Below are 18,661 nucleotides of genomic sequence, written 5' to 3' on the forward strand. Positions count from 1 at the left end.
GTAGCGACAAGCTTGAGGAGCAGACTGGCTCTGGGGAACTGTGCTCCCTGGTGGCCTCAGCTGCAGCCATGCCTCCAGCAGACAGTGTGAGAGCGCCACCTATGGGTCTGAGACAGGAGAGCTGAAGGATTCCTTGGAAGCCAGTCAGGGCCTCAAACTCACAGAAATCCCATATCCACACCCTTATACACACACACACACACACTCTCTCATGCACACTGTAGGGGAAGAATAGAAATTAAGCAACTATACTCAGAGGCCCGAGTATGAGTTCGTATACTCCCTTGTATTAATTCAGTGGAGAAAACTCGGGCTGTGGAATTATGCAGAGCGGCAGGTGTGGCTTTGTCATTTCCTAGCTGTGTGGTGATGCCCAGAGGCGGTCCCTCAGGCTTCTCATGTGCACACTGGGGCCTGTCTCACAGCCTTGCTGTGCCTCATGTTGAGTAAGCACTCCACGGCTGTCCTATGGCTGCTATACATAGACATACACCTTGACCCTCTGGGACAGTCCCTCACACCAGGGTGTGGGATGGGCCATCAGGAACAGGTGCTTGGCTGCTGGTTTCACCAGCTGAGTCTCAGTCTGTGACACTGGACTGTCAAGGACTGCCAGCTGCTTTCCTAGAATGGTAACCTGTGTTTATAACAGGCCCGATTCCATACTTGGATAATATCTTGGTAAATACTGACTATGGACCAGACAACTGGACCTTAGGCATTTATATGCCTCCCTCTGATGTTTATAACCACCTTACGAGGTGGGTGGTGCCATCCCTAGTTGAAAGATAACCGCTTCATGGCCGGAGTCTCCCTTCCTCTCTTTAAAGGGGGCCTGAGTCTGAAAGCGCTGGAGCCAGGTTGGGAGACCCAGGATTCTTCCCACTATCCTTGACACGGTGAAGCAGGCCTGGCCCCAGTGTCAGAGCTAAGGGTGCATCCATGGGGTAGGTTTTGGAGGAACCTCAACAGAGATTTTGATCTTTAAGAAGCTGTGGGGCCCAGGCAGGTATAGAGTCCGTGACTGCAGATGATAATGATGCTAGTGATGATGGCGGCGGTGGTAGCGATGTAAGCGGTGGTAGGATGATGGTGATGGCGGTGCTGATGCTGGAGTGATGGGGATGGTCAGTTGAGGATGCTGATGAGGATGCTGATGAGGATGCTGATGAGGATGCTGATGCTGGTGATGGAGGTGAGGATAATGGCCCTGACAGTAGTTAGCACTAGCATTTACTGAGTGCTCTTTGAGGACTGACAAGTACTGAACAAGCTATGTGTATTAGCTTGCATGCTGCTCATCAAAGCCTCAGGAGGCAGGTCCTAGAATGACCCTTATTTTACAGTTGAGGAAACTGGGCATAGTAGGTAAGGCAGTCAGGATTCAAAGCTCAGAGCCAACCGATTCCAGAAAACACGCTCTTGGCCACCTCATTCACTGTCCATTGACAAGCACCGTGATGGTTTTGTGGCTGTCTGGTGATTGTTGTCAACTCAGTGTGATGGTTTTGTGGCTGGCTGGTGATTGTTGTCAACTCAGTGACTCACCCAGAACTACACCCTCAGTGGCTCTGCCTGGCTGGGCTTCGTCCCTGGCAGAAAGGAAAGCAGGGGGTTCCAGCTCAGGACCAAGGGTGTGATGCAGCCCCCACTTGAGTCTGCTGCGTTTGATAACCGAGGAAGCCGAGGTGGGGAGGGGAGTTGTCCAGTAGGAGCAGACTCCAGGGGGTCCTGCTTGGTGGACTTTTCTCCACCACACCCTGCTTGCCCTGCCCTGGAGATTCAGGCAGGTCATAAATGCCCAGGGACCCTTATCTGTAGCCCCAGCTCAAAGTCTGGCATTCATCTAGCTATTCCCAGATGTCTCCCTTTTGCCATCGGCTAGTGAGTGACCTTGGGAAACCACGCGATAACGGAAAAAGCATGGTAGCCACTCTTTCATGTTTAGTAACAGCTACGGTTAATCCCAGTTTACGTGTATTCCTTATCCCATGCCCTTAATCATCCTCTGAAAGAAGCTGTATGATCCTCTTTTGATAGATGAGGAAACTGAGATTCAAAAAAGTGAAAAACCTACCCAAGCTCACACATGGGCTCAACCCCGAACGCAGCCCTCTTTGGAGCAAAGTCTATACTCTACCACTCCACTGGGAACGGATTCTCTATAAGCCTCACTTTTAGCCCCTGTAGATTCGACTAACCACACTCATTGCAGAGCTCTTGTCTTTTTTTTTTTTTTTTTTTTTTTTTTTTTTTTGCCTTTTCTAGAGCCGCTTCCGAGGCACGTGGAGGTTCCCAGGCTAGGGGTCCAATTGGAGCTATAGCTGCTGGCCTACACCACAGCCACAGCATCACCAGATCTGAGCCCCATCCGCAACCTACACCACAGCTCACAGCAACGCCGGATCCTTAACCCACTGAGCAAGGCCAGGGATTGAACCCGCAACCTCATGGTTCCTAGTCGGATGCGTTTCCACTGCGCCACGATGGGAACTCCCATTGCAGAGCTCTTGGAAGCATTAAAAAGGTCACATGCCTCAGTGCCGGTATTCAGTAGACACTTAACAAAGGATGGCTATGTGACTAATATTCTAAGGTTTGAGGAAATACAATATACCTTTTGGCTGATCCTTTTTCAGTCATTTAGCTTCACGCATGTATGTTCAGTGTCTCAGAACAGTGCTTCGCACGCTTTCAGGGGCCCAAGAATCACCTGCAGACCTTGTTTCAGTGCAGGTTCGGATTCATTAGATCTGAGGTCAGGCCCGAGACCGTGCGTGTCTAACAAGCTCCTAGAAGATGTGATGCTCCGAGGACCATAAGCAGGTCCGAGAGCCACCCTCCTGGCTCCATCTCAGAAACAGGTTTCCAGTGGGGGAAGCCGCTGTTCCCAAGTTCCTGTAAAGGAAGCTAGAAGCCCCAGCCATATCCTATACACACACGCACACGCACACCCAGAAGGGCGTCATGGTGGATAGCCACGGAGCATCACAAATCTAGTGGATTTGAGCAAAATGAGGCTGGAGAGAGTTGAAGTGAGCTAAACGGCCAGGCATGTAATGGTGATTGTTTCTCAAGAACCTCTAAGTGAGAGAAATCCCCACCTCCAGGCCCAGTCACCACATTATCAAGTACTGGACTCTGCCTCCCTGATTTCTGTGCGCTGCCGCATAAGGGCTGGAGGAGACACCCCCTATTTCCACTTCCACCCCCGCCCCTACCCCCAGGGGAGGCATCCACCTGGACTCCCTGGTACCTGAGAGTTCCCTGAGCAGAGGCTGGCCCGGGCAGGCGCTAGGGAGGGCCTGCCCTGACCGGCTCAGGTTCTGTCCTGCAGTCTGTGGCCCATGGAGACAGACAGACACACGCACGCACGCATGCATGCACGCACGCACGCACACGGAACTGCTCAGCACCAAAGACTTGAAAGAGTCTTTTAATCACCCACAGTCAGCCTACCTCAGACGGCAGTAACGACCATTATCTGAACAGCTCTTGATTATGGAGCCGTCATTAGCTGCCAGGTGCCTTAAATGAGTGTGATTGCTAATGAGTCATTAGCTCCATAGGGCAGGTATTATTATTCCCATTTTACAGACGATGAAAACCAATCTCAGAATTAGTCATTTCCTCAAGGTGCATAGCAGCAGCCCGAGTAGCCTGTGCATTCAGACCTGCCTCATGGCACAGCCCGGGTTTGGAAAGGATCAGAAACAAGGACCCAGCAAGCGGTTCCCAGCACTCACCTTGGACTGAATGGCTGGGTTCAGCTGCTGCCAGATCCACTTCCTGCTGCGTGATCGTCACTGTCTGCCTTCTCTCCCTGTGAAAATGGGGCTAATGACATTCAGACCAACCTCGTGGGGGTGTTGTGAACATTGAAAGCGATCATGAATATAAAACCTAAGCTTGCGCCCTGGAATGGAAAACGTGCTCCATAAATGGGAGTGAGCATGAATATCTCGGGAATCCCCATCATGGCTCAGCGGTAACAAACCCGACTATTATCCAGGAGGATGCGGGTTCGATCCCTGGCCTTGCTCAGTGGGTTAAGGATCCGGCGTTGCCATGAGCTGTGGTGTAGGTCACAGGCGCAGCTCGGATCCTGCGTTGCTGTGGCTGTGGGGTAGGCTGGCAGCTGTAACTCTGATTCGACCCATAGCCTGGGAACTTCCACATGCTGCAGGCGTGGTCTTAAAAAGACAAAAAAAAAAAGAATGAATGTTGCAGTTTCCATCCACTCTTGGACTTTCTGAAAGGGATCCTGTGTTGCTCTGGCTTCGGGTAGACCCAGAGCCCACCGCAGATCGCCTTCTCCTCTGTCCTCCGAGAAACATCTGACGGGCCTTTTAGCTGTGATGGTTCATGGAAAGAACCAGACAGACGCGGCTGTGCCTTCTGGCTTTTGGAGGCAGGGCCCGAAGCTTCAGCATTGGAACCAGAAGGAAAAGCGCAGGGCACGGCAGCGTCCTGGGCATGGCTGGCAGTGACATCCAGCCAGGAAGCCCAGTTCCACTTGTCACAGGCACTGGCAGCAGCAGCAGAGCAGGGAAGAGGATTTTCTCAGGCAGATGGCGAGCAGGTGGTGTGGCAGTGGGAGGGCTCCCATGATCACCCCCGCCTGGCACGGCACCCACACCGAGCCCAGAAATTAATGCAGCAGACATCCTCCCAGGTCCCGCTGGTCCTCCAGGGCACCGCTTGCCAAGACCTGGGTGCAGCCTGGTCCATAGGTCCCAGGGAGAAGCTGGAGATGGAGTACCAAGAGTTGAGCTGCTCCCTGGTATGCGGGGTCCTAAAGTCCTCCGTCTCCACCTGGGCCTCCCCCTGCTGGGCCTTTGCCCTCTCTGTTCCTTCTGCCTGGCACACTCTTCCCCACCTCCCACACGGTTGGCTCCTTCTCAGACATCCTCTTCAGGGGTGCCAGCTCTAAAGGAATCCTGCTCCACCCAAAACCCTCTCTCACCCGGGGGCCTAATATCAGGGTCACCTGCAGAACCTCAGCATAAATACCAACACCTGGGCCCCCGTCCAGACCCATCAAAGATGACTCTCTGGGGGTTGTCACTTCATAGAGCCAAAGTCTATTGACCACACTTCAGCCTTAGTCCATCCTCCAACTTGTGGATTATAGTTAGGTCTCAGTGAGGCGAATAATACCATCTCCTGGTGTTTATAGAATGCCTACTATGCGCTAGATGTGTTCTGTCATGTTAAGCATTTCGGTAAATGGAAAGTCTAGTGTAATTCTGATCACAGCTCTCTGAGGTGGGCTTGTGGAAGTTAAAAGGCTTGTCCAAGGTCAAGGTCAGCCAGCCAGGAAGCGATGCCGCTGCAATGTGAAGTCAGGTCTTCCTCTGGGCTAGGATAGCAAGAAAGGGGTGAATTCTGGGAAGTAGTGAGGCCAGGCCCCAAACTCCTGAGTTCAGCCTTCTTCCCCTCCTCACTGCGGAGGGACCAAAGGCAAGGGCTCCCTTGGACATGCTCTGGGTCACAGAGGAGGCTGGCCCCAGGCCCTTCATGCCCCCATCTCCTGGCCTCATCCCAGAGGAAGGGGATGAGAACCCACAGGGGTCTCCTCACCATGGCAGCCGTGGAAAAGCTCCCCAACCACGTGCTTCTCCCTCTTCTGCTCCTCAGGGCAAAGACTGCACCGTGCCCATCAACACCTGCATCCAGAACCCCTGTCAGCACGGAGGCACCTGCCACCTGAGCGAGAGCCACCAGGATGGGTTCAGGTAACAGCTCACTCTGACTCCTTCTCTCCGCCAGTCTTCCTGGTCAGACGTTTGGGGCAGGCTGAGGACTCACAGCTGGGCTCCCCGAGGGCCTACTGTGTGCCCCCACTGTGCCCAGCCCTTTATGCGAATGAGTTCAGGCCTCTTCACACCCTGTCCCTTTCGTACAAATAGGGAAGATGAGGTGCCAAAGGGACAAATCATTTGTCAGCAGTTACACAGTGAGCATCGGTATAGGAATCTGAATTGAGGTGGTCTGTCTCCAGACTCCAAGGGGAGCTCCGTGGCCGGCTAAAGTCAGAGGGTTGAAGGATTCTCGTACAGAGAGATGGGACATCGAGGCTTTTTGCCAGGAAGCAGCGTTTATTCGCGCCAGCACTGGCTCCGGGGATTCATATCCAAAGGCTGAGCCCCGAACGCAGCGAGGCGCTGTCTTATATACCCTCCGTTATTTTCCCTTTTACATTTTGGTCCTTTTGTCCCCCTTATGCAAATTCTGGTTGGATGGTCTGTTACAAAGTTGCACATGGATACTGATTGTCTTGCTGCTGCCGAGCTACGCGTGCGCACACAGATGCTGGTTATGCCACGTTGCCTTCTCTTTGTTCTGGGAGGGCCTTACCCAAGAGCAGGATAGAATTAGGAACAGCTCAGAGACCTGCCAGCCTGGTCATTCCACCCCTCTTTTCAGGGTTGTAAATAATAGTGATAATAGGTGACACTGATTACATGTGCATTATGTCCCAGGCACCGACTCTCAGTCTCATTTAATATCCTCAAAAGGGCCCTATCTGGTACAGGTAGGTACCAAGCCCATTGAACAGATGAGGAGGGAGTTCCTGTTGCAGCTCCAGTGGAAACCCGACTAATATCCATGAGGATGCGGGTTCGATCCCTGGCCTCGCTTAGTGGCCTTGCCGGAGCTGTGGTGTCGGTCGAAGATGCAGCTCTGATCCAGCACGGCTGTGGCTGTGGTGCAGGCCGGCAGCTGTAGCTCCGATTTGACCTCTAGCCTGGTAACTTCCATGTGCTGCAGGTGCGGCCTTAAAAAGAAAATAATAATAATAAGGAAACTGAGAGACAGGGACTGATTTGCTCTAGGTCACAGATGCTGACAATCAATTCCAACCCTGCCACTTTCCTCTCTGGCATTAAGAGTTCAGGAAGAAAAAGGGTAGATGCCACCTAAGCTTTTTTTCTCGTCCCTGTCCTTGGAGTGGGCCTTCCGGGCCTCTGCCAAACCTCTGGCTGCCTCCTGCTTCCCACCCTCCCCGACAGCTTGCAGATGCCCAGTTTACCAACCCACACCCTGGCAAAAGCAGGCCAGCGAGAACTGGCTCGTTTGGCACCCCTGGTGAGTCAGTGGGTCAGGCAGTAAAGGAAGGGGCACCCAGTGCCAAGCTATGTGCAGAAGTCTTGGCACTCAGGTCTTGAACAATCAATTATCAGAGGCCCTCTGGCTGGGGTTGCTCTGGGGTCTGTGAAAGAAGTCAGGTGCAGGGCGCTGGTTCTTCTCCCCAGGGAATTCAGCCGCCCACGTGTCCACCAGCTAAGCCGGCCCCATCAAACTCGACTCTTGACAAGTGAAATTCAAGGCAGAGTTCCTTTTCCTGCCAGGAGCAGGCCTAACCACCCACTCCCACCCTCGCACAGAGGGCAGAAGGCGAGGAGAAACCACCCAGCGATCTCACGGTGGTGGCGGTGGTGGCCGGCCCCTGTGGCCTCAGCCAGGAAACACACCTCCAGGGCGGAAAGGCGGGCCCCGCCTTCACCGCATCCCCTGCTTCTTTGCCCGAGGACCGTTGTCACGAGGGAGGAGCGCCCCCTGCAGGCCATCATGTAGCTCCCTTGGGCTGGAGGGGCCGGTGAGCAGAAGGATCCCGCCTCCACGCTGCCTTGTTGAGGAAATTCACATGAACTGGAAATATTTTTAGGACTTCATTTTCCAGGAAAATGGCCCAGACCGACAGGATTAGAGAAATGGGGTGGAGGGTTCAGGCAGTGAGGCGCACTTCCCGGAGATGGCGTAGCTTCTGTGGGCTCCCCAAGCAGTAGGAAAGCCCTGCCCTTCACGGCAGCACCTGACAGGCTCACAAGGAGGGGGCACCTGTGCGGGAGTCCTGCTCCCTTGTCCTGTCAGTTTCTTAGAGCTGCCACATCAGAGAACCCCGGGCAGGGGGCGCGAGATCACAGAATGGATTCTCACACAGCCCTGGAGGCCAGAAGCCCAGAATCAAGGGGTCAGCACAGCCGTGCTTCCTCTGAAAAGCTGAAGGAGGATCCCCGCTTATTCCTAGCTTCTGGCGGCTGCTGACATTTCTTAACCTGCAGCTGCATCGCTCCAGTCTCTGCCTTGAGCGGCACACGGCCTTCTCCCTGTGTTTGTCTGCACAGAGCGGCTTGTAAGGAAACAGGTCAGGTTGGATTAGAAGCTCACCCTACCCCATGGAGTTCCCGTCGGGGCTCAGCAGAAAGGAATCTGACTAGCATCCATTAGGATGCAAGTTCCATTCCCGGCCTCGCTTAGTGGTTAAGGATGCAGAGTTGTCATGAGCTGCGGTGTAGGTCCCAGATGGAGCCAGTAGCTGTGGCTGTGGCTTAGGACGGCAGCTACAGCTGTTTTGACCCCTAGCCTGGGAACCTCCAAATGCCCTTGGTGCAGCCCTTTAAAAAAAAAAGAAAAAGTAAAACCCTCACCCCACCCCAGGGTAACTGCGGCGTCTTTAGTTAACCAATTACAGCTGCAATGAACCTGATTCCCAATCAGGCCACCTTCCGAAACACTGTGGGGCTGATTTCAACCTATTTTTTGAGGGGACACAATTCAATCCATGACCCCTCTTGTTAGAATTCTAGAAGCATCACCTACCTCTTTATACAGATGTTTCTTTAGTTCTGACACATCGTCTGCTCACCAAAAAAAAAAAAAAAAAAAAAAAAAAAATGCTGTCCCCCAGCTAACACTTTGCTCTTGAAATCTGCTTGACAGCCACCTCCACCACCCCGACCCTGGCCCGAGCAGGCAGGTTTCCAGACTTTAGCCTCTTCCCCACCTCTGTTCACTCCGTGAGCAACCCCTGCTCCCTAGACCAGCCACTCTTGTGCCCCTTTCATGCAGTCCTAAGGCTCCAAAGACTGCACGAGCAGAGGCAGAGTGACTCACTTCAGGAAAATAGGCAGCATTAGGGTTGAAGATCTTTGGAAACCTACCCCCTGTCTGGCTCTGAAGAAATGACCTTTTTCATGAATGCCTGGGGTTCCTAACAGAAAAAGGGGAGTTAGAATCATTTTGCTCTACCTCGAGAGCGCAGACCCAAGAACAGTACGCCCCCCCCCTCCGCTCCCCACCCCCAGCCTTTTGTAGACAGCGTGACACAGTTTTCAAGTCAGAGGGGGAAGGAGGTTAGGTAGGATTCTAGGACCACAGAAACCCACTTCCTATTTTTAGTTTCATTCTTTAGCTAAATCCCAAGTCAGAGCAGTCTCTGAGCTGGAGAGAGGCCTGGAATTCCAGGTTCGAGACTAGAACACACGTTCCTGGATGGGGTGTGTGTCCCTAGTGAGGATGGGGGGGCACAGAAAGAGTGAGCATCCCTGAAGGGCTCGTTTCATCAGACACTCGGCCCCACCTGCACCCCCCAACGCCTCCTCCCCCCTCGTCTTCCCAGCCTTCATCTGCTCTGAGTTACTTTGCATGCCTGGCCCTGGGGGTGTGGCCAAGGTCGGGCTGCGGACAGGTGTTGCGGTTTTTATATAAGAGGTTCAACACTCCAGAGACAAGTTAAGGAGATGCCTCATGCTGATGTATGGTGTCTTAAGCTGAGCTCATCAGAAAGCCTCAGTGTTGGCAGGAAAGGGGCTCTCCCACCCATCCTCTCATCCCCTCATCCCCCAGAGCTGCAGGGAGCTCAGAAATAGCAGGAATACTTGACCGGGAGAGGCGGCAGCCCTAAGGAAAGGTGAAGGTGGCAGGTGGTTTTGTCTAGGACTAAACCTGGCTAATGTGTTCTCAGCGTTTTCTCTGTGCTTTGTACCCTTCTGAGCATTTTACTTGTATCATCTCATTGAATCCTCCCTGGGGGTAGGTCATACCGTCCGTGGACAGATGAGCAAACCGAGATGGAAGTTAATTCCCGGGAAACCGGGTTGCAGAGCCACCCTGTCCTGCTCCCCATTGAAAGGCTGGCTGCCTTTGAGTAGAAAGTCACAAAAAGGGCAAGGTTTATGCTGCCATTTCTTTCTTTGCAAAAGAGAGAACCCACAGAACAGCTGAAGGAAGGGCTGCATGGGAGACAGCTGGAGGAATTTAATCTCAGCCCTGAAACCACTTCCAGCTGGGGGAGCAGGAGAGGAGGCATGGCCGTCAGGGGAGATGAAATGCTGCCCAAAGGCGGGGCTGGGTGAAATGCCCTCTTGGGCACCTAGGGGGTCTTCCTGCTCAGGATGCCAAGTCCTCATGTGTCGGAAGGGCTGCCTTGGACTCCAGCCGAAGGAAAAACCTAATTATGCTTCCCCCCCCGCCCCCCCCGCCCCTCTGCCGCTCCAACCTGCCCTCCCCCCTGACCCCTGGCTCCCTGCTTCCCCACCCACACATCCCCAAAGCTGCTCCTGCCCTCTGGGTTTCGAGGGGCAGCGGTGCGAGATCAACCCAGACGACTGTGAGGACAACGACTGTGAGAACAACGCCACCTGCGTGGACGGCATCAACAACTACGTGTGTGTTTGCCCCCCCAACTACACAGGTGAGGCCTCTGGCGCCTGAGCGTGGGTTGGAGGGTGTGGGCAGTGGGGCTGGCGTGTCATGCCTAGAAAAATACCCCTTTCTTAGCTTCTTCCAAAGACTCCTCCTGCTTTGCCCTTTAGACGAAGGCTTGAGTCCCCCAAACCGTGCCACGAGGGGCTTCCCAAAGCCCACTCTCGTCGCTTGTCCACCCCAGAAATTCACTAGCTCCTTCGCACGTTGAAGAGGTTCCCAGGGCCCTTTCAGCTTTCCCTTCTTTTAGCTGATGTTCATCCTTGCCTTTGGAGACCCTGGAGCCCCCGGGGGTGTTTGAGACCCGCAGAGAGGCCCTGGCCCTGTGGTGATGCTTTGTTCAGGTCTGCTCCCCGCTTCTCTAGAAATCGAATCTTCCAGACCACCCTGCTAGGAGCTGGGGATACCAAACCGAGCAAGACAAAATTCCTTCTCGGAAGATGCTATCTATGGTCAAGTAGAGAGACATGCATTTGCTAGAATGAGAACCTAAGACGTATAGCCCAGGGGGTTGTGGGATCACAGAGGCACCCAACCCAGCCAGAGAATAAAGGCTTCCCCGCCCCCCCCCCGAGGTTATGCCTCAGGAGAATCGTTGTATTTACCCGGCCCCAGAACAGGGCACTTTTACATCATAGATTAAAAGCCCCTAATGAGGACCGTTGTATGTACCATTAGATCATGAGGCAAAATGCCACCACGTGGTGAACACACAGCCTACTGTGTTGTAAGATCAGCCTAAAGCGGCATTTCTCAAATGGGAATTCCAGAAATTCTGTGCATTCTTCGAAGAAAAGGTGCCAAGGGCAAAACAAATTTGGGAAGCACTGCGTGTAATAGTAACCCTTTGCTTGGAGCAACGTGATACAAATTAGCATATGAGAGGTTCTGAGAGTTCCTGCTTTAAAGAAAGCCACTTCACTTGGTTTAACGCAGCAGGTCCCAAATTCACGTGGTCTCAGAGCTTCCCTCGCGTCTCCTACTCTGAAATACCCTTGCCAATCCAGAGATCCTGGGTTGCAATAAACATATTTTAGGAAATAGTAGCCTAAGGCAAGGCTGACAACAAGGATGCTACAACCCAGGGACTCCCACGGCCAAGCCTTATGGAACCTGGCTTCAGTGTCAGGAATGAGGTGGGAGATGGGAAGACATAGAAGACAAATAGAAGCGGTCTTGAGGGCTTCAGGGAAGGAAGCCAAGTGGCCCCCTTGCCCCCCAAGATCCTGTGCCTGTATGCAGGCTTCCAGCCCAATAGCCAGATCCCCCGCCTCCCAAGCATACTCTTGGGACTGCGGGAATGTGCCCAGACCAACTGAGAAAAGCATGTACTCCACTTAATCCTAGGCCTCTGGGGGTCCCAGAGAAAGATCTCTACTAAAAATGCAGGGGAGTTCCCGTCGTGGCTCAGTGGTTAACAAATCCAACTAGGAACCATGAAGTTGCAGGTTCGATCCCTGGCCTTGCTCAGTGGGTTAAGGATCCGGTGTTGCCGTGAGGTGTGGTGTAGGTTGCAGACACGGCTCGGATCCTGTGCTGCTGTGGCTCTGGCGTAGGCCGGTGGCTACAGCTCCAATTAGACTCCTAGACTGAGAACCTCCATGTGCCATGGGAGCAGCCCTAGACAAAGGGAAAAAGACAAAAAATAAATAAATAAAAATGCAGGGAACTCTCCTGAGAATCTACCTTTCTTATGTCATACATCTTCCATCTTCCACGAGTGGAGCTGTGGCCGAGTTGACTGAGCAATAAGCCACAGTCCCTGTGTGCTTACTGTCTGCAGAACCCTGAACTGGCCATGAAAGTATCAAGACATCTAAGCTATGCCCTCAGCGACAGGGGGCATCTGGTCTACCTGAGAGACGAGAGGCAGCATCACATAGAATTAAATCATTGGTCCTAAGGAATCCGCTCAGTGCCAGAGAGCGATAGTAAAAGCCCCCGCAGGAAGAGGAGGCCTAGGGGCTCAGAAGAGGGACTTGAACGGACTCGACGGTGGGCACATGAGCAGGGTGGGGGGTGCTGAGGAAACACTTGCTAAGAGGGTTTCCTGCCTGTGTCTGCCGCCGACTGGGGTGCACTTGTGCTCTCGTGTACGTTGTCCCCCAGAATGGGCTGTTGTGGTTTTTGCCAGAAAATGTCAGCAGTGTCCCCCACAGAGACGACGGCTCTCTGGGTGTCTCCAGGAGACGAAGAGGAGTCTTACAGAGCACGCAGTGCCCTACATGAGAGGTCTTGAGAGGCTTGGGGGCAAAATAAGGACAGGGTAGGGGTCAGCTTGTCCCCAGTGGAGCAGAGGAGAGACTCTGGGGGTATGTCCATCATTCATTTACTCCCCAGCCTCTCTCAGGACCTTCCTCCCCTGGAGGAAGCCGCCCAGGCAACCCTCTGCTCACACCTGCCCTAGGAAAGAACCTCCCTGGCTAGAAGACTTTGTCTCCTGAGTCACTGTCACCTGCCTTGAGCGGGTGGACTTTGAGGAGGCCCAGAGCTCAGAGGTGCGTCTGCCAGTGACCTCATCCCCGCTGTCCTGTCTTACCTCCCACTGTCCCGAAGCGCAGTTTAAGGTGGTACGAATGTTTCAGGGCTTAGATGCAAGCCTTGGATCCCTGTGTATTTATGACCCATCAGGCATCTTCTGGCACCAAGAATTTCAAAGAGAAAGCATCCAGAGACCAGACCTTTAAATTCCTTTCATATTTTCTTCTCTGAGAAAATCCAGGAGGCTTACGTATCTGTAACAGGTGGACTGTGCTGTTAAGCCCTGTTTGCTCCTCCAGGAGGCCCCTGGGTTTCCACCGAGTGTTCCCATCATTTCACTGACAGCTCTGTGTGGTAACTGCCTGCTTATTTGTAGACCCTCTTCTGCAGGCCAGCGCCGGGGTGGGGATCGGACCAGGTCACTATGGTGTCCCTGGCACCTGGCCCAGTGCTGCCACACAGAAAGTGCTCCATAAGTGGCTGTGGAATAAAGAAACAAAGAAGCATAGCCCGGGGTCAGGGGCTGGCATCCTGTGGTTTCAGCAGTGCAGCTCCTGGCTGATGGAGTGACACAGGCAAACAGTGGTGCAGTGACAGTGCCCAGGAGAGGTCCTGGAATCTTCCCATTGTCACTGCCAGGGAAATCGAGGCAGAGGGACAGGAGAAAGGAGATGCCAAGAGAGCAAATGCAGGGCTTCTGATAGTTGTGACCTACTGCATGAACCACCCCTGATCCTGGGTTCGCTCCTCGCCCCCACCAGGTGAGCTGTGCGACGAGGTGATTGACCACTGCGTGCCCGGGATGAACCTCTGTCAGCATGAGGCGAAGTGTGTCTCCCTGGACAGAGGATTCAGGTAAGGCTTGTTCATGCCGCAGCCCAGGGTCCCAACTGCTCCAACAGTCTGCCGCTTGAGACAGAGGCTCTGGGGCTCCCTCCGTATTCTCTCTCTCCCTTTTTCTGCCTGTTGTTTGTTCTTTACCATGTGCTTTCTCCTGTCTAGGTGTGATGTGACTCTCTGTCTCTGTTTCCCTGTGTGTGTGCGCCTCTGTCTCTGTTTTTGTGGGAGTCTCTCTGAGCCTCTGTCTCTGGCTTCTCCGTCCCCAGCCCCCACTCTGTTGAGAGGAAGAAATCCCCCTTTTCCTTACCCCTTCCCCCCTCTTTGTCCCCCTCCCTCTCTCAGCACCTCTTTTCTTCCCCAAGCCAGTATGTAGAGCAGTCGCACAGAGAAGGCAGAGTCCCAAGGTATCTGTTCGCCTTCCCTGGGTGCAGCCTTCACAGCTCTCCACCCTCTGTGGCCCCAGCAGGTGTGCCAGCCTGTGCACCTGTGTGTGGTGGGGGCAGGGGTGGGGGGAAGGGGGAGTGAGCCCTGATGGGTTGCGCAGACACAGCCACTGGTGGAGCGGTCCCCATGGGAGCAGCGGAGCCCATAGGAGCTGGGGGCGCACCTGAGCGATTCTAAGGGCGAATGGAGAGGCTGCCTCAGGAGAAGGCACGGCTTCTGGAGCCTTGGAATCAAATGGCACCCCTGGGAAGTCCCTTCTGGGCTCTGTCCCCACCTCCTCCCTCCACCCTCCTTCATGAAAATGTGTGCCATGGCCTCTTTTGGAGAAGATCCTGAGACCCTCAAAAACCTGCGATTTTCTGACATTGGTAGGGACAGGCTAGAACCCTTTGGCCAAGGACACTCTCCTCTACCTCAAAGCTGCCTTCCACGCAGTTGCCTTCCCTCCTCCCCAGCAGACTCTGTCCAACACTGAGGTTGGGGCTGGGGGCTTCTAGCACCAAGGAATCAGGCAGAGACCAGAGCAAAGTCTTCAGCAAAGACACCAGAAATGACCCTACAGAGCCACCCCGAGTGAGGAGGGCTGTGGGTCTAGAGCTCGGTGTCTGTGCTGATGAGTCTTTAAGGGGAATCCTGACCAGCCTTTCATCCAGTGGTTTCTCCAGCCTCTGGAGAACAGAAGCTCGGGCCCTGGTCTCTTTGGCCCCAGGCGCTCTCATCACTCTGTGTCTGTCCAGCTCTCCATCATGAGTCAGAGAGTTCTCAGACCTGGGGGTTTTTGAGACTGTGATTCTACACAGCAGAGCTTAGGGCTCCCTGGCAACCCAGAATCTTAGAAAACCACAGACAGGAGTTCCTACTGTGGCACCGTGGGTTAAGGGCCCAGCATTGCTGCAGCTGTTGCATAGGTCACAGCTGTGGATCGGATTCAATCCCTGGCCCGGAAACATCCATATGCCGCAGGTATGGCCAAAAAAAAAAAAAAAGGAAAACCCCAGACATCGTAAAATCACAGAATTTAACAACTTAGAACTGTCACAGGCTCTGCAAAACTTGAACTTGTAAACCCTTAGAGTCGTGGAATCTAAGAGTTATGGGTTCCAGTTTCCGTTCCCCAGCCAGCCCAGCCATTAGACCCCAAATCCTCATTGCGGTGAGAGCAGCAGGTCCCACGGGGTTTTTGATTCCCTCCAAGGCTCTTGCTGTGAAGCTGGAGAAAATGTTGACGCAAAACAAAGGTTTTGAAAAGAAGGAATTTCTAGGGCCCTGGATTCTGGCTCTGAGCGCTGCTGGGGTTCTGAGGAGTGGGGAGAAGAAGCTTCTGGAGAGAGAGGGAAGGCTCCCTACCCGAGGACGTGGGATGTGAAGTGACCACCAAAGGATGGGTGGGGTGGGAGTGGGGGTGGGTTGAGAGAAGGCGGCCCCTCAGGTAGAAGAGTCTAGGGTAGGTGGGGGGAGGGAGAGGGGGCATGAGCAGGTGTCCTTGGGTTTTCCTTTCCGATGTGGACATCCTGGGCCTAGCGCTCACCGCCAGGGAAAACGCAAGGGCCGGGTCAGGGCCTCTGGCTTCACAGGGAGCTAAGGGAGCTGCAGCCCTCAGTGCACGCACCCTCCAGCAAGCCCCCCTTACCTCCCCCATCCCCTCGGAGCTGTGCTGGGTGGGCTTGCAGGTGGTCGAGTCCCTTGAGGGTGAGTCAGGGTGAGGGATGCCCCCCAGCCCCGCTCTTCCCACTCCCGGCTTTGACTTCAGATCGGGGCTGCTCTTTAACTGCAGAAAGAACAAAGGGCTGAGAAGAGGTGCATAAAACACAAACTTGGACCCAAAGCTGAGCCAATCCGACTGCCAAGCGCAGTGCTTTGGGTGTGCGTGGGCAGGGGCAGTGGTGGTGACTGGGCCTCTGAGCTACAAGGACTGGATAGAATAGCCACAGATGAAAGGAGATCCATGGCACTTGAGGCCGAGTGGACAGCAAGCAAGCTCCGAAGATGCTGGCTTGGATGAGCGGCCCAGGGTGTCAGTCTGTGGTCGGAGTGCTAGGGAGTTGGGACTGGACACAGGAGCAGGCAAGAGACCAGGATCCTCTGCTGCTTGTCCCTGGAAGCTCTCTCTGCTGTAACTAAGACCCCTTGAGTTCAAGGACAATATGCAATAGCAAGAAAGCAGCCTAGCTTTCAAAATCTTGAGATAATACATTTATGCACAATGCCTGTTAGAATCTTGAAGAGGTCCACAGGCCAACTCAATAATGTTGATTTTTTTTTTTTTTTTTACTAAGATGCATTTAAATCAAAAGTCCCTTCTCCCAGTGCAACATTTTATAATATCATCCTCCTCCCCACCATCACCATAACAACTCGTATGCGAAGGCCGGCAATAGGGACATTAAGAGACATGCTGGCAGTGACACCTCTGCCTGTGTTTGAAGATGTTTTTCCTTGGAGATTTCCTGGTATGTTTGCTCTAATGAGGTCTCAACAGGACAGATAGCACTGTATCCGTCTCTGTGACATGAACACTGAAATAATCATATGCCGAGGCCCTGAAAATAGTAACGCTGTCCGTGAACACTGAAAAGAATAATAGCAGAAACAGGAGTTCCCATTGTGGCTCAGCGGTAACGAACCTGACTCGTATCCACGAGGATTGCAGGTTTGATCCCTGGCCTCGCTCAGTGGGTTAAGGATCCAGTGTTGCCGTGGGCTGTGGTGTAGCTCGCAAACATGGCTCAGATCTGGCATGGCTGTGGCTGTGGCATAGGCCGGCAGGTGCAGCTCCCATTCAGCCCCTGGCCTGGGAACTTCCATATGCCGTGGGTACAGCCGTAAAAAGACAAAAAAGGGAACGCAGGTTACACCCATCGCCTTTAAGTAGATGAAGAAATGTGGAAAGGCTTGCTCCTGGACGTGAGGCCCATGAACCAGTGGCATCAGCATCCCAGGAGAGCTTGTTAGGAATGCTAATTCCCAGGCCCCACCTACACGCCCTTGAATCAGAAGCTGCATTTTAACAAGAGTCCTGGGTGTTCCGTTTGAGAAGTGCGGATGTGGCGAGGGCTGTTGGAAAAAGGGAAAGCATATCAGCCCTCCAGACCTCCACCGCTTCACCCATGAGCAAGCACGGCTTCCCTAATTCCTCATGAAGAATCCTCATCCGTAGCCTTGACCTCCACGTTTGAGAGGCTGGGTTTTACCCTGTAAGGAGAGAGCCGCTGTGTGGCCTTAGAGAAGCTCACAGAGCTTGAGTTGCTCAAGAGACACAAACACAGACGTCTGCCAGGGCCAGGTTTGCCTCTAGCAGGGGCCTGGCCTGCAGAATAGTGAGCACATGCCCGGCCCCCGCCCTGCAAAGGCATCCCCAGTCTGTTTCTTTAAAAGACTAGGCTGGGATGTGGGCTACGATGTGAAAGTCTGCAGCGTCTGGAGTGGCAGTGAGTCTGGTATTTCACATTTACCCGTCAAATAATAAAGGTGAGCAGGTCAGACCTTAGCAGATTCCCGGCTTTTGGATGCAAGCCCAGTAAATCCTCAGATTCTAGAACTTGGCCCCCTCCAGGGACACCCCTACTCTGAGTATCTTACCTTGCCACAAGTCCACAGCATGCACTGTGTCCTTCCAACCCCTGCAAGGCCAGGGTCCTCCTGTGACTCCAGCCCACTTCTGTCCATCCTGGGGGCGGGGAGGGGAGGAGGGGAACGTCCCTCTGTCCTGCTGCTTCCCCTTCGGGATCCTTTGTCTCCTAAGTATTCCAAGCTCTCCCTTCTGCTGGCCACCTGTACTACACCTCTCCCTGCCCACACCACCTGCCCCCTGACTTAGATAAGCCATGGTTATTATTTGCACTCAGCCCCGGAGAATTTAGCCGGTGAGCCCAGAGAGGGGTGCGGGCTCCAGGCCCTGCAGGAGGCAGAAGAGCCAGGAAGCACTTGTGTCCATCTGCTCGTGTGCTGAAACCCCTGTGAGTAAGGTGGTACCTCCAGTCTCTCTTGCGGAGACTTGGGCACAGTGTCACTCCAGACAGAGGAACCCAGAGAGGCGTGTTTCAGGCACACACCCAGGGAGGCCAGCCACAGCAACTTTCTCTGGCCGGGTGGAAACCAGGGCCAGCAGAGATGTGATGGAGCTGCTGACAGGGGCTCCTCAAGGAGGGGCGGGTCACCTGCAGACCTGGGTTGGGCCAGTAGCCCCCATCCTCTCACCTGGAGAAGAGGAGGCACTTAGCATGGGCAGGACGGGGGATTCGCCCTTCTAATCCAGGCAGGAATCTCTCAGGAACAATGTACAAATGATAGAATGGAATCAAGGGAGTGGGAGTTCCTGTTGCGGCGCAGTGGTTAACGAATCCGACTGGGAACCATGAGGTTGTGTGTTCGATCCCTGGCCTTGCTCAGTGGGTTAAGGATCCGG

The 18,661-nt window shown here is 53.8% G+C and overlaps 1 protein-coding gene across 3 annotated transcripts in view; it reads left to right on the top strand.

Moving 5' to 3' along the window:
- Positions 1–18,661, top strand: part of SLIT3 (slit guidance ligand 3) — a 669,892-nt gene that overhangs the window by 619,280 nt on the left and 31,951 nt on the right. For all 3 annotated transcript variants that reach the window (XM_021076955.1, XM_021076953.1, XM_021076954.1), the window contains exons 27-29: positions 5,641–5,738; positions 10,341–10,480; positions 13,734–13,827. In XM_021076955.1, coding sequence (XP_020932614.1) covers positions 5,641–5,738; positions 10,341–10,480; positions 13,734–13,827 — 332 coding nt within the window. The remainder of the gene's footprint in view (positions 1–5,640; positions 5,739–10,340; positions 10,481–13,733; positions 13,828–18,661) is intronic.

This window comes from Sus scrofa, chromosome 16 (genome assembly GCF_000003025.6).
Source record: "Sus scrofa isolate TJ Tabasco breed Duroc chromosome 16, Sscrofa11.1, whole genome shotgun sequence".
NCBI lineage: Eukaryota > Metazoa > Chordata > Mammalia > Artiodactyla > Suidae > Sus > Sus scrofa.